The sequence below is a fragment of the Schistocerca americana genome, chromosome 11 (genome assembly GCF_021461395.2).
Source record: "Schistocerca americana isolate TAMUIC-IGC-003095 chromosome 11, iqSchAmer2.1, whole genome shotgun sequence".
NCBI classification, from domain to species: domain Eukaryota; kingdom Metazoa; phylum Arthropoda; class Insecta; order Orthoptera; family Acrididae; genus Schistocerca; species Schistocerca americana.
The window spans coordinates 89,581,935-89,598,115 of NC_060129.1; the positions used below are offsets into that span (position 1 = coordinate 89,581,935).

At 43.4% G+C, this 16,181-nt stretch overlaps 1 protein-coding gene across 1 annotated transcript in view; it reads right to left on the minus strand.

Annotated features, from left to right (window-relative positions):
• Positions 1-1,298: 1,298 nt before the first annotated feature.
• Positions 1,299-16,181, minus strand: part of LOC124553283 (BTB/POZ and MATH domain-containing protein 1-like) — a 100,624-nt gene continuing 85,741 nt past the window's right edge. The window contains exon 2 of the mRNA XM_047127165.1: positions 1,299-1,775. Within this exon, the coding sequence (XP_046983121.1) occupies positions 1,299-1,775 (477 nt within the window). The remainder of the gene's footprint in view (positions 1,776-16,181) is intronic.

Here is a 16,181-nt window from a genome sequence, read left to right on the forward strand (position 1 = left end):
AGACCATTCTATTTAGTAACAGATCACAAGCCCCTGACGTCACTGTTTCATCCGTCTAAACCAGTTCCTCAGCGGACAGCTCAGAGACTACAACGTTGGGCTCTTTTGTTATCACAATACCAGTATGAGATACTGTATCGCCCTACAGCTCAGCATGCAAACGCTGACGCGCTTTCTAGATTGCCGATTGCTGCGGATGATGTCTTCGATTCCTCTGACGACTCTTGCCATCAGATTGACGCCGGTGAGCATCAATCCCTCCGGGATTTTCCGATTGATTATCGTCAGGTGGCACGTGAGACAGCTACGGATCCTCATCTACTATTACGTTTTGTTCAACGTGGTTGGCCGTCCAAGGCAAAGGACATATCGGATCCTGTGGTTCGTCGTTATTATCCGCAACGTCATCTGTTGTCTGTTTCGCACGGAGTTTTGCTGTTACGCACCGAGAATGACCAGCTTCGTGTAGTGGTTCCCCAAGTGCTCCCATCCAAGGTCCTCGACTTGTTGCATCAAGGTCATTGGGGAGTGGTCCGCACCAAGCAGCTTGCCCGCCGTCATTGTACATGGATCGGCATTGATAAGCAGATTACGCAGATGTCTACAGATTGTTCGACGTGTGCCGAACACCAAGCTGCTCCGCCTCAACGCTATTTTGAGTGGTCACGCCCTGCCGGTCCCTGGCAGCGAGTACATATTGATTTCGCTGGTCCATATTGGCATTCTCGTTGGCTCATCGTGATAGATGCATTTAGTAATTTTCCGTTTGTTGTGCCCATGCAGTCTACAACGCCTGCACAAACTATACAGGCGTTGACTTCAATTTTTTGTATTGAGGGTCTTCCAGAAGTTTTAGTGTCTGACAATGGTCCACAATATACCTCTGCTGAATTTGAAAGTTTTTGTTCTGCCAATGGCATTCGCCATGTTCTTACTCCGCCGTTCCACCCTCAATCGAATGGTGCAGCGGAACGTTTTGTACGCACATTCAAGGATCATATGGATCGCCTTCGTGCTACGCACTCTCGTCAGCAGGCCCTCATCACGTTCCTGTCGTCGTACCGGACCACGCCACGCGACGGCCCTTCGCCTGCGGAGCTTCTCCACGGCCGTCGTCATCGCACCCTACTACGGTTGTTGCACACCCCGGATCGACCCGCCGCTTCTGAGCATCGCACGCGTTTTCAGCGCACAGCGCAACGACGCCGTTTTTTTCAGAGTTTATCACGGTCGCCGTCGTTGGGAACGTGGTACCGTGATAAGTGTCCAGGGTCGCGGTTTTTATACTGTTCAAGGTGCTACTGGGGTGCACAGGAGGCATCAGAGCCAGTTGCGCCGCGCTGGCCGCCCGGATTCTGCCGCTCGTTCTTTGTCCACAGATTTGGTCCGCGGCGGGTTCCAGCCGCGCCTTCCGACTTCGCTGCCGCCCCCAGGGCAGCAGCAGCAGCCGTCGCCGCTACCACGCCGACAGCCCGTCCCGTTGATGCCTCCCGCGCAGCTTCATCCGGGAGCGCCCCAGGTGGTCGCTCCGGCGCCTGCGGTCCCTCTTCAGTCGCCACCGCCTTCGGAGCTGATGGACGTCGACCCCTCAGCCGGGCCGCCTTCCCAAGCGGTGGCTGTGCAGCCTGTCCTGCAGCCGCTTTCCTTGGGCACCCCCAGGGAGTCTGACACCGCAGCGCCTTGTCCGGCGCCCACTCAGCAGCCGTCGACGCAGCGTCAGGAGACGCTGCCTCTCTTCGTGGGTCCCGACACCCCGTCGCGTCCAGTACCAGAAGCTGCGCCCGTGGTCACAGGCGTGCACCCTGACCTCGGTTTTCAGTCGGTGTTTCCCGAGGCCCCGCGCAGCCAATGCTGGGGTGCGGACCGGGGACTGCCACCGACAACAGTCTCCGCCCCGGTCTCTTCTGCTACGCCTGCGGCCAGACCCCTCCCCCGCCGTCGACGCTCGCCACGTCATTCTTCAACGATGGTGCTGCGATTTGGGGGGGAGGAGTGTTATATCCTAGCCAGTAATGCCACACGAGCCCGCTGCCAAAAGGTTGGCAGCATCAAAGTCCGGACTCCGTCCGCATAAGCAGCGCCAGCGAGACAGGAAATCGCCGCAAGTCTGCGCGCGCCACCGCTGGCTTCTGGTTTCTTAAGCGCTGGAGTCGCGAGCGCTAGGACAGTTCTGCATTCGCCGCTCAGTTGTATACTCGCCACCGAATTGGGTACTTGCTAGTCAGTTGTGTGTTCATCGCAGCAGAGTTGTTGTTTGTCGTCAGCCGACGCTGACCTAGCCGCTCCGACTCGAACTAGACAGATTTCTGTGGACACGGAGTTCACTACTGTGTTTCTGTATCTTCGTTAATAAAGATAAGTACCGACTTTTATTTAATCAGAGTGTTTGGGTTTTCATCTTTCTGTTCACTGTTCCAGCGGACCGGTCGTCCCGCTATTAAAAGTGTGGCGGTGACTTCGTAAGCCGTTTCTACAGCGAATTGTTTGTCGCTACGAACGCCGCCACAAAAAACTCTATAGATGTAGCAGTCAGGGCGAACAGGCTTAGATGGTGGGGTCATGTTACACGCATGGGAGAAGCAAGGTTACCCAAGAGACTCATGGGTTCAGCAGTAGAGGGTAGGAGGAGTCGGGGCAGACCAAGGAGAAGGTACCTGGATTCGGTTAAGAATGATTTTGAAGTAATAGGTTTATCATCAGAAGAGGTACCAATGTTAGCACTGAATAGGGGATCATGGAGGAATTTTATAAGGGGGGCTATGCTCCAGACTGAACGCTGAAAGGCATAATCAGTCTTAAATGATGATGATGATGATTAGAAAGGCCTGGGAAGTTCAATCCTCAGAGCAAATTGGGTGATAGTTATCAATATGGGAATCGAAATAATCACCAAAATTATAATTGTAACAGAAATCAAAGGAATTCTAAGGGAGACAGTAGCTGGAGTGAGGAGAACGGTCAGAAAAGAAATAGGAGTGATGACATCTGTGAATGGGACCCAAGCAAAGAACGCAGATTTGGCATGGGAAATTCACGTGAAGTGCAATTGTGTAACAACCGGTCGGGAAACTGTTCGCCATATCTCAGGTCCGGGGATGGCGATCTGAACAGGCGAAGAAAAGGACAATAGATAATGGTAATGCTAGAAATGGTGATAGATTTGGAGAAAGGCAACAAATATGTAATATGGAGTATGTTAAAGAGGAAGGCTATGTAGATGGGTCTTTCAATAAAAGCAGACGCGAGGGGCGAAAACATAGATTTGTGAGAAATTTAAGTAATGGAAATAAATTTGCGGGGAATGAAGTAAGTTATAAATGTGTAATGAATGACTATGTGAGGAAGGTGATGAATGGGAAGATTCAGTTGTTAGAAGTTAAAGAGGGCATGAATTTTGTGGAAGCAAATTGTGTGGAGAGTTCTGGAGAGGTATCAGTAAATAGTAATAATTGCAGTAAGGAAGGTGTTGTAGTATCAAGTATTTGTGAGTAGGTGAAAAGCATCGATGTTAGTGAAGGCGGCGTAGCTTTGGTCTCGCCAGCTGCAAGTGAGGGCGATTGTGTTTCGGCGGAAAGCATCAATGTTGCTAACGGAGGCTTAGCATTGGTCTCGCCAGCAGCTGAAATTAAAAATGTATCGGCGGAGTTAAAAAGAACACAGTAATGCTGATTGATGTAATGTGTAAAAGCTACTGGTATTGATACTTCAGGGGAAGGAATTTACGCATTTCTAGTCACCATGGACACCAATAAGTGTTTTACAAGAATAAAGGGTTTTCTTAAAGATACTTCGTATATCGTATTCATCATTTAAAGTCGTTTATATAGTACATGCAAAATTTATTTAATTGCACTCTTTCATTTATGAAAGTCTATATTGCGTTCCAAATTCCCAATGTCCGAGTGATAGGAACCTTCGACCATTCGACTCATGTATATATTCACATTGTATACTATAGACTCAGCAGAATTAGGCTTATAATGCGGCAACTAGGTATCCCAGCCCCTAGACAACGTAATCAGCCAAAACTTTAAATAATTCAACTCTGAGTCAGAAGGTACGTAGTTGAGGGCCACACCGCCTCATTTTTTATTGAAAGCCCGCAGGCTACAGTCCGCATCTGAACATAGAAATGTTTTGGGATTTGTGATGCTGTTTCGACTTTTCTCTCTTACCATTATGTAATCTATCGGATACCTTCAGGTGCCTCCAGGTCTCTTCAAGGCGTACAACGTTCTTTCATGAATGGTAAATCAGTTGTCACCAATGATTAAATTGTTCTCAGAGCCCAATTCGACGAGGTGGCTTCTACTTTCATTCGCTTTCCTCAGTCCATCTCCTCCTTCTACTTTCGCTTCTCTTTCATTTAGTATAGCCCACTAAAGTTTCTCTTAACAGCGAAGTTTTCATCTCCTTTCAGTCTCTGAATAATTGCTTTTGTCTCAACGTGCATCCCCTCAGTCTCTCTGTCAAATGCGGCCTAACAGGTATTTAAAACGGTACTAGTATGGTGGGTGTTGCCTTTGTGTCTGTCTTGTCCAAAGTAATTCACAAACTACGCTGCTCATTGTATGCTTCCTTCGTTTTAATTCTATTACTCGTTATTGGACCTAATCCAGCATTTCCCTATTAGATTTTATGTTGGTAGCCCTATATTGCACTGACCAGAAGTCCTGATCTTCTTCCCATTGTACTTCACAACTGCCACTACATGTAACTTAAACCAATCCATCACTAATTAATAGTTCTGTAACACTACAAACCAGTTAAGGGATCTAACATTCCATACTCTGAGATTTAGAATATCAGTTCTGTTCATTCTGATGACTCTATCCTCTGAGTAGTCCAAGCCCAGAGATCCGAATGTGGAATTATCTTGCCTCTGTCACACTTTTCCCAAGACGATGCCATCATCATTTAACCAAATAGTAGAGCAGCATGTTCCTGCGAAAAATAACAGCTGTAATTTCCCCTTGATTGGTAACGTTGGCAGTAGTAACATAGCAAGGTCAAGTTGGGTAATGTAGCAAGGTAAGATCAATGAATAATCCAGACCGTTGCCTGTGTAATTACTGAAAAGGCCGCTGTCCATTTCAGACACTACATGTTAGTCAGGCCCCTGCACGTGCATCCATCTGATGCGATTCCACATGTGGTATTAGTATTGTAGGGGCCTACAAATCACTCCACATTCATGTTCCATACCATACCGTATATGGACAGTAAGTAGTATATTCTTCACTGCTAATCCCCCTGGCATTCTCGTTTAATGTATACCACGATATTTCCAAAGCAGAAGTTGCCTGAGGTGTGACATAGGTTGGTTGGCTAAAATGGCAACACTTGCTGTATCTCGTGCACAATTCACCTTTACATCTACATCTACATCATACTCCAGAGCCACCTGATGGTGCGTGGCGGAGGGTATTTTCAGCACCCCTATATGATCCATCCAACCCTGTTCCACTCGCGAATAATGCGTGGGAAGAATGATTGTCAGTAAGCCTCTGTATTGGATCTAATGTCTCGAATTTTCTCCTCGTGATCAATAGTGAGACGTATGTGGGGGGAAATAATATGTTGTCCGAGTCCTCCTGAAAAGTGCTGTCCCAAAATTATAGTAAATCTCTCTCTTGTGACGTCTGCCCGTGGAGGTTGTTTATCATCTCCGTAACGTTCTCTCGCCAGGTAAACGATCCCATTACGTAGCACGCTTCTCTATCTCCTCTATCAGTTCTACCTGACAGGTATCCGAGACAGATAAACAATACTCAACAATCGGGCAAACAAGCGCCTTATAAGTCACTTCTTTCGTCGATTCATTAGATTTCCTTAAGATTCTTGCAATGAATTGGAGTCTGGTATCTAATTTTCCCGGCATCTGTGTTACATGGTTACTCCACTTACGGTCCCTCAGGATAGTTACGACCAGATATTTTACGGCAGACGCTGTCTCCAGCTGTTTGTCATCAATAGTGTAGCCATAGAGTAGTGTATTACTTCTCCTACGTATGCGCAATATCTTACGTTTATTTACGTTCAGGGTCAACTGCCAGAGCATGCTCCATTCATCAATACTCCGCAGGCCGTTCTGCAAAGTCTTACTATCTTCTGACGTAGCTACCTTGGTATAGACAACTGCATCATGAACGAATAGCCTTAAAGAGCATCCGACGCTTTCTACTAGATCATTTATATAAACAGCACCGGTCCTATCACACTTCCCTGTGGTACTGCGGATATTACTTTTACATCTGTCGATTTCGTTCCGTGAAGAGCGACATGTTGAATTCTATCTGCATGGTAGAATTGAATCCAATCACAGGTCTTCTCAGATACTCCGTAAGCTCGTATTTGTTTCTTTAAACGGCAGTGAAGGACAGTGTCAGATGCCTTACTGAAGTCAAGGAACACGGCATCAACCTGAGTGACGTTGTACACTGCGCTCGGGATCTCATGGAGGAACAGAGAAAACCGAGTTTCGTAGGATCTCTGTTAGCAGAATCAATGTTGATTTTTATAGAGGAGATGTTCATTTTCCATAAACGTCATAATTCTTGAGCATAAAACATGTTCCATAATTCTACAACAGATTCACGTCAATGCTATAGGTCTATAAGCGTGTGGATCTGTTCCATAGCCCTTCGTAAAAACGGGAGCGATTTTTGCTTTCTTCCAGTCGCTAGGTACCCTTCGTTACTCAAGCTATCTACGATAAATTACTGCTAGAATGGAAGAAAGTTCTTTCGCATAATCTCTGTAGAACCTTGTAGGTATCTCATCTGGTACTGGCGCCTTTCCACTGCTAAGCGGTTGTTGCTGCTTTTCAACTGTGCGATCGCTTATCTCAACGTCTGCTATTTCGACGTTCGTGCGACCATTGAAAGGTGAGGCAGTGTTACGATCTTTCGCGTTGAAACAACTTCGGATGACCGAATTCAGTGTTTCGGCCTTCTCTCCGTTATCTTCCGTTCCGGTGCCGGTGTGGTCGCTGAGATAATGGGTAGATGATTTTGACCCACTTGCTGATTTTACATACGACCTAAATCTCTTAGGGTTTTTACTCGGCTCTGTTGACAGCGAGTTTGAGACCGCTTCTCTCGTTGCTCTCCATAGGCTCATTGTCGCTTTGGTCAGCTTTTGTTTGCCAGTGAGGTTTTTACTTCTCTTTGTTTACGTAGTGCTTTTCTAGCACTGCTATTAAACCGTGGTGGATCTGTCCCATCCCTTAAAACCTTAATCGGAACATATTTGTCTAGCGCATATTGAACGATGCCTTTGGCTTTTTCGATTTGTTCTACACTCTTTATGCTGATTGTTGAGATACTGTGAAATTTGTATCCTGTCATCCTTGCCAAGCAAACATATCTTCCTACCTCTCTTAAAATTCTTTGTAGGACTCGTCGTAATAGATGCTGGCACACACTTATGATCACTATTACCTTCCTCTACGTTAACTGATTCGATAAGTGCAGGTATGTTTGTTGCCCAGAGGCCTAAGACATGAGCAGTAAAAGGCAGCCCGGGTGGCTGACTGTTGGGATAAGGATATCACGTAGAACAGAGCGGGAACTATATCAGAATGTAAGAAGTAACCACAATCAAACTACAGTAGCCCATTGCAAACTGTACTGTAAGGTGCCTAAAAATGTTATTAGGAACGCAAAGAGTATGTGGTAAGCAAATAGAATAACTAGTTCAAACCATATGGTCAGTTGTGATTGAAGTGTCTCGTCGACAGCACAAGGTCGACGATATAAAGTCAGTGTGCAGTAAAAATATTTCTGTCAATCATAAATGAAATATATGTACAAATTTTTCTCTGAGCATTGTCGGTGTATTAAATAAAAATTTAGTTTCTACAGGGAATGCCATTCCGAGATTGATGTCTGAAATAGTCCTCTGTGATACAGACAAGGGGGAGATTGAGTCAATAATTAAATCACTGAAGACTAAGGACTATCATTGATATGATGTAGTACCTAGCAGAATATTAAAATACTGTGCAGCACATGTTGACCCTGTATTTAGCCATATTTGTAATTTTACCTTTAGGTATGGTTAGTTTCCTGAACGATTAAAGTACTCAGTAGTAAAGCCACTTTATAAAAGGGGAGAAAGGGATTATGTAGACAATTTTAAACCTATTTCTATGCCATCAGTGTTTGCTAAAGTTATTGAAAAGGCTGCGTATGTAAGTACAACTGATGTTTTTATATCACATAATTTGCTATCAAATATAAAGTCCGGCTTTAGAAGTCGTTTAATAACTGAAAATGCTATATTCTCTTTTCTCTGTGAGGTACTGGATGGGTTAAACAAAAGTTTTCGATCGCTAGGCATAATTTTTTTTTTATTTTTATTTATTTATTTATTTTTTTAACTAAGGCGTTTGATTGTGTTGATCACAAAATATTGTTCCAGAAGTCGGACCATTACGGAATGCGGGGAGTTGCTCACAATTGCCTCACCTCTTACTTTAGCAACACAAAACAAAAGGCCATTATTCACAGTGCTGAGAATAACTGTGATGAGGGGTCTGAGAGGGCTACGGTCAAATGGGGGGCGCCCCAGGAATCAGTGTGGGGGCCAGTCCTGTTCCTTATTTATATAAATGATATGCCATCTAGTATTACTGGTAACTCTAAAATATTTCTGTTTGCTGATGACACCAGCCAGATAGTAAAGGATAGTGTGCAAAATTGGCTTCGTTTCAAGTAGTGCAGTTCATGACAGAAGTTCTTGTCTTGTAGAAAATAAACTAAATCACAGTAAGACTCAGTTTCTACAGTTTCTAACATACAATTCAACAAAACCTGTCGTTTTAGTGTCAAAATGGGCATATTATTAGTGAAACTGAACAGTTCAAATTTCTAGGTGTTCAGATAGATAGTAAACTATCGTGGAAAGCCCACGTTCAGGATCTTGTTGAAAGACTTAATGCTACCATTTTTACTATTCTTACGGTGTCTGAAGTAAGTGAGCCTTCGATACGAAAAATAGTCTACTTTGCTTATTTTAATTCCCTTATGTCGTACAGTATTATATTTTGGGGTAACTCTTCTCATTCTAAAAGGATATTTTTGTCTCAGAAACCGGCGATTTGGGCAATAAGTGGTGTACGTTCGCGAATCTCTTGTCGACCTCTGTTCACGAGTCTTGGTATTTTGACTTTGGCCTCTCAATATACATATTCCCTACTGTCATTTCTTGTTAGCAATATTAGCTTATTACCAAGATAAGCAGCTTCCATTCAGTTAACACTCGGCACAAATACAACTTCCATTTGGATCTGACTTCCTTAACTCTTGTGCAGCAAGGTGTGCAGTATACTGCTGCATCCATTTTCAAAAAGCTACCACTAGAATACAAAAATCTTAGCAGTAATCCACGTGCTTTAAAATCGAAACTGAAGAGTTTCCTCATGGGTCACCCCTTCTATTCTCTTGACGCGTTCATTGAAAAATTAAGATGATTCTTATGTTATATCTTTGATTGCGTGTACTTAAACTTATGGCTTCACTTTTTTGGTTCATAAATATTTTATTGTTATCTGTTAGTAATCCTATATTGCCATTTCATCTACTGACACGCTCCATGACCTTGGAGATTTTCTCCTCAGTTTGGCCCTACGGAACTTGACGTGTATATAAATAAATAAATAAATAAGATAAGTTCACGTCTGTTTGTTGCCACGAGGTCTAAGACATAAGCTCAGGCGTAAGTAAAGCAAGTTACAGAGTTGAGTTCGATGTCAGAAAATGGAGAAAACAAAGTGAGCATGAGTTGCAAGGATTAGCCGAGCGGTCAGAGACGCTGCAGTCATGGACTTTGCGGCTGGTCCCGGCGGAGGTTCGAGTCCTCCCTGGGACATGAGTTTGTGTGTTTGTCCTTAGGATAATTTAGGTTAAGTAGTGTGTAAGCTTTGGGACTGATGACCTTAGCAGTTAAGTCCCATAAGATTTAACTTATTTAAAAAAAAGAGTGAGTGTAAGGAAGGAGTCTGCTTGGTAAGTACACGTGAGATCTATCCTGCAGTACTGCTAAAGTATGTGTGACCCATTCGAAAAAGGCCTAGCGCGAGATAGTGTAGGTATACAAAGGAGAACAGTACTGGCGGAGATGGGTCCGTCCCAGAGAAGCCCCGAATGTCAGAAGGCTGGAGTCAGGCGGAAACCGGCTCGTTCAGCAACACACTAACTGCGGATCCCAGAGCTGCTCTTCGCTCCCGTAGAGACTGCGAGGGCTAACAGGGAGAGGTCCCCAACTGTACGATCCAGTTTTTGAAACTGGAGTAGGTTAACATCCCAGGTATCACACAGTGCAGCCATTCACCCTGGGGGCCCTCGTTTGCGAGAAATTGACGAAGAAATTAATTCGGAACATTGTGTGATGTTCAGTAACGTTTAAGTGGGATAACCTCTAGGCTGGTCACGTAGTGTAATGGATAGGGCAAACAGCATTGCATGCAGGTGATTTTGGGTTCGAGCCTTGTCAGGTACACGATTGTTTCTTATTTTTAAATCTTTATCTAAATTTCATCAATCATTATTTTTATTCAGTTAATTGAATTAAATGTATTTTTTAATTACGTTCCTTTGTCACATGATTTTAATCATATTACCCACTTCTTCAATTGCTCTCATTTTTCTTCCTACCGTTCTTTCTCCACTTCTAGTCTTTGTTCCTGTTTTTAATTAATTTTATGCAACAATTTCTATTTAGTTTCTTTTGCTTTATCACCCTGGTTTTTCGCCCACATTATTGTGTTCACTATACCTGATTCTCATTTTGGTTGAATTTCATTTTACTTACAAACCTTTCATAGAAATTTCCATCTGAGTTATTTTGTTGGTGGTGTATTATGTTTTAAATGTTCGTATGACGATAACTGTGCAAAAAAATGCACATTTGGTAATAAAAATACATTTTCCATTCCATTTCACAAATATAGATAGACTATGTCGGCTTTTGGTTTTTAACTAATTCATCGGAAGATTCAAATAATACAGTATTCTGATAGACAAATAATATTAAATTCATAATCATATAACATGCGATTGGAAAAACAACTATATATAAAAAAAATGAAACAAATGAGAAAGTTCGTACAATGATGAAAATAATGTGCCAAAAGAATAGAAATAAAAAACTACATTTAAGTCAATTAACCGAATATAAATAATGATGAAAGTAATTTCCATGAAGGTTAAAAAATAAAAAATAATTTATGTGCTCAATCAGTTTCGAAGACACAACCTGTCCCTAACACCACACAACCAGACTATACGACGCACCTTTTTCTAAGTCCGCAGCTCGTGGTCTAGTTGCTACCGTTGCTACCGGGACCCAGGTTCGATTCCCGACCGAGTTGCGCATTTTCTCTGCTCGGGGAATGCGTGTTTATATTGTCCTTATCATTCCATCATCATCATTCGTGTTAGTGACTAGACTCGATTGTGTAAAAATTGGGACTTTGTATGGGTGCTGATGGATGCAAAGTTGAGCGTCCTACAAACCGAACATCATCATCATTAACGCTCCTTTTTCAGTGCTATTGAGCATCACGCGAAATTCCGAATTTTTCTTTTTTTTCGGAAATTACTCGCAAATAAGGGCCCACCAGGGTGAATCGCTGCCGTGTGTGATACCTGGTATCCTAACGTACATCACGGTATAGATAGTCCCAAAAGTCGATCGGACCGAGGGGAACCTGTCCTTGTAGAATTAGTCTGATCGCAGCACACACGGAGACATCTGAGAGGTCATTCTGCCCACCTTTCACACCTGAATGGGGGGGAAAGAGGCACTGAGGGCTGGAACCCATCCATGGTTTCCCCCTCCTGAGTGGTTTACCACTTCCAACAAGCAACTCACAGGTGTGTGTATCTTGGGGGCGGCTCCGCAGTTAATGAGTTACTACGTAACGTTTTTTTATACTGCATGTAGTTGTGTATTTGATTTGTGATTCAGTTTCCCAGTATTTTTAAACACTTCATCTGACGACGCCCAGGTAATAAGTCGAAATGAAAGCACTCGTGTGGGCCAGGGCTGAAGTAAGTCCTGAAAATATTTTGCGAAATGCTCATTACTTTCCTAAGGCCGGTATTACACTATCATATTTCTTTGAGCGAGAAATATGACCAAATAATCGTCTAATTTCTTTGACAAAGATCTTTGACGGGCGCTAAAACGGGGTATTACACTGTCGTCATATTATTAGTGAAATTTCAGGATGGAGGACAACTTGTTATAATGTGCTGCAGTTTCTAGTACCACAATTGCACTTTGTGCCTATTTGGAAGAAAATCGGCGGAAAAAAGGAAACATACTTGCATGAAGCCCTACGTATTGTGTTAAGATAGTAAAAGCATTCAGAAAAATCTGTTACGAGAGGTGCAAGTAGAGGAAGTCAAGGCTTAATATGTAAATTACATACGAGTGTATTTCAGTATTTGATCAGTAAAGTGGCTTCTCACATTGCAAGACAGAATACTCTCTTGAGGAATCCTAAATGTACAGAAGACAGGCAAACTGTGACACTGCGATTTCTGGATACAGGAGAGAGCTACTCTAGTTTACGGCACAGAACTCTAATATCACATTGGACATTGCCAAAATAATTCCAGAAAGGTGTGAAGGGATTTATAAAGCAATAAAAAGGGACTATGTAAAGGTAGATATATGTTTGTTACAATGTATGAGCAATTAGAAGTATTTGAATAATTTCATTAATGCAATTAATTTTCCAACAACCACCAAATTAATAAAAACTACGAAACAGGTGAAGCACTTTTCAACTTGGGGCATCCAGGGAAAGCTAAGATATAATTTCTTTTTATTTTAGAGTGTGACAACATCCCTCTATCCCGACTTACTGAAAAGCTGCCTGGATGTTTCCAGATGTAGAGGTGAATAGCTGTATCTGTGATTGTGATTGTGTGCATATGTCGCCTGCAGCATATTCCACCTACCCATCAACTCACAACTAATAACATGCACTGTGCCCTTTGCTCTCCCCCCCCCCCCCCCATCCTAGTCGAAGCAAGTTTATTAAAAAAAAAGAGTTGAAAGAAAAAAACAAACACACTACAGAGACGTCAAATACCCGTAGCGACGCCAGCGCTCGAAGCGGTTACACTTCACATTGCAGTGAACAGAAAACAAACGACTTTCATGACCAAATCTTCAGAGGGGCAGTACATTTGATCATACATTATGTGATCAAAAGTATCCGGACACCTGGCTGAAATGACTTACAAGTTCGTGGCGCCCTCCATCGGTAATACTGGAATTCAATATGGTGTTGGCCCACCCTTAGCCTTCACGACAGCTTCCACTCTCGCAGGCATACGTTCAGTCAGGTGCTGGAAGGTTTCTTATGAAATGGCAGCCCATTCTTCATGGAGTGCTGCGCTGAGGAAAGGTATCGATGTCGGTCGGTGAGGCCTGGCACGAAGTCGGCATTCCAAAACATCGTAAAGGGGTTCAATAGTATCCAGGTTAGGACCCTGTGCAGGCCAGTCCATTACAGGTATGTTATTGTGTAACTACTCTGCCGCAGGCCGTACATTATGAACAGGTGCTCGATCATGTTGAAAGATGCAATGATATCCAAGATTTCTCACTTCATACCTAACTGCAGCTTGGAATTCATGTGTGATGGTCTGGATAGATGTCTGCCAATTACACATTACAACCCTGTTCAACTGTCGGCAGTCTCTGTCAGTCTATAGACGACACTAGCCTGTATGTTTTTGTGCTGTAGGTGTAACTTCACGTTTCCTCTTCACTATCACATCGGAAACAGTGCACCTAGGGATGTTTAAAAGCGTGGTATCACACGTAGAGAATTTTGACGCAAGTGACACCCAATCACCTGACCAAGTTCAAAATCCATCAGTTCCGCAGAGCGACCCATTCTGCTCTCTCACGATGCCTAATGGTCGCAGATATGGAGTACCTGGGAGTAGGTGGCAGCATGATACACCTAATTTGAAAAACGTATGTTTTTGGGGGTGTCTGGATAGTTTTGGTCACATAGTGTATTTATTTGACGACAGGCAAGGTTCGACAAAGTTCCATATTACACCATCAAATGTCTTTCACATAAATATTTGACATATCAACATTCACAAAGAAATGTGATAGTGTAACAGCGGCCAAATGCTGTACGGCTAGTCTGTGTGCAACGCAGTGCACTGGGACCAGCAAAATACGCATCTGGCCGCGCGCCCTGGGCGGCTGACAATACAGAGGCTGGTGCGAGCGTTCCAGAGCCGTCAATTGGCGCTCTGTGTGGGCGTGAGTCTGGTCCTAAAGTGGCCCGCTTCATACGTCATCTGGTGTCAAATGGCTCCCTGAGGAGCCGGAGCACCCAGCCCAGTAATGTAGGGGAGGGGAGGGGAGGGGAGGGGATGGGAGGGGAGGGGAGTGGAGTGGGGAAGCGGGCCTCCTCTCTGCGGATATGTTTCTAATTGGAGGGTAATTACCCAATGTAGGGTAAATCCGTGGTCGGTGGATATTTAAAATGAAATGGTGTGTATATTCCGGAAAATTTCGCAATTTTCACACCAAATATTTTTGGTTGTATGCAAATCGCTGTCTGTTAAATTTAGTAAGTGTCATAACTCTTAAACCCATTAGTTAGTTATTCTTGTGATATACTCCATTCGCCAAAATAATAAACCCCATGTTAACATTAAACTATCTATTCTTCCGTGTTTGCTGGAACCTCATTGGAATTCGGTTCACGTGTAGCAGAAGCCAAGCTGTCCCGAGTACAGTCTACCACGACAATTAGGATACCTTTTATGGAGTTAAAATCTTTGGTTTTAGTAGGCCGTGTCACATTTCCTCTAAAATAATCGACGTTTCGAACCCTCTGCTGCGATCTTCATGAAGAACTTCCGGTGTCCACTACTGCTAGAGTGTTCTAGCAGTAGTGGACACCAGGAGATCCTCAGGAAGAGGCCAGCTGGCGGGTCGAAACGTCGATTATGTTAGCTGAAATATGATGGGGCCTAATAACCCAGAAAACTTCAGTGACAACGAAAGCCTGAAGAGTTACATGATACGTTTCGTGCTGTGCATTACGCGTACATCGACTCAGCGATAATAGGGAACAACAGCTTTACTGTCGCATTTAACTTGGACAGCAGTGGCCAGCGACCTGGTCCAACAAACCTGCAGTCCAGTGAACAGTTGTAATAAAGACGTAAAAAGAGACGATCTGGATACAATGTAGCCTTGAATGTCATTTAATTTTTGAACAGGAGGAAATAATGGTAAAATTGAGGTGATACGCTTCTTAGGTGATCTGCTCGAAAATATAACATGCTCTCGATCTTAGCTAACACACTACTGTAATTAAAAACTAGAGTTATGAAAGTTCCTGACTTTAACAAGGGTAATTTTTCAGCATGAGCTGCGTGCGGCGTAAAAGCGCAATGCCAGGATTTCACCTGGCAGTTAAATATTGATGACACACACGGTGGTTACAGGTAATACAAGCCACACCACAAGTTGGGAAAGGCGCCAAATTTCTAGTAGTTTACTGTCGAGTTGAGATTTTCACAAATGTTTTATTCGTATCTTACAGAAACTAGCAGTACGGCAACAAACAGCCTTTTAAACACGCCGCTAACGGCAATCAAGTAATCAAAATATCCACGGGTGTGCTGCCGGTTGGACACTATAGACCGGCAGCACACCTGTGGATATTTTGATTATCAAATACGCCGGGAGCAACTCAAGAATCACGGCAATCAAGTAATTCATAGCAATACAACAATTTAAATTTTTTTTAAAAAAACACAGAAGCTAGCAGCATGGCAATAAACTACCTTTTAAAACACGTCGCTAACGCCAATCAAAGTAATTTATAGCAATACAACAATGTAAAAAATTTAAAGAACATTATTACACAGGTTACTAAAGTAAATACAGAATTTTGTTAACAAAGTACGGTGAGGTAGTGAAGCTACCAACACCGCCATTAAAAAATTTAAACAGGTCTCAGCAAACACACGAATAATGACAATGAAAGGAATTTACAAACTTGGAGGAATTTAAAGAAATTTTAAACTGAAGTGTCCTGGAATATCACTAGAACGTAACAGATATGACGGGCCCATGTAAGGCGGCCACAAATCACCCACTCAGGGATGCTCAGGCTAGGC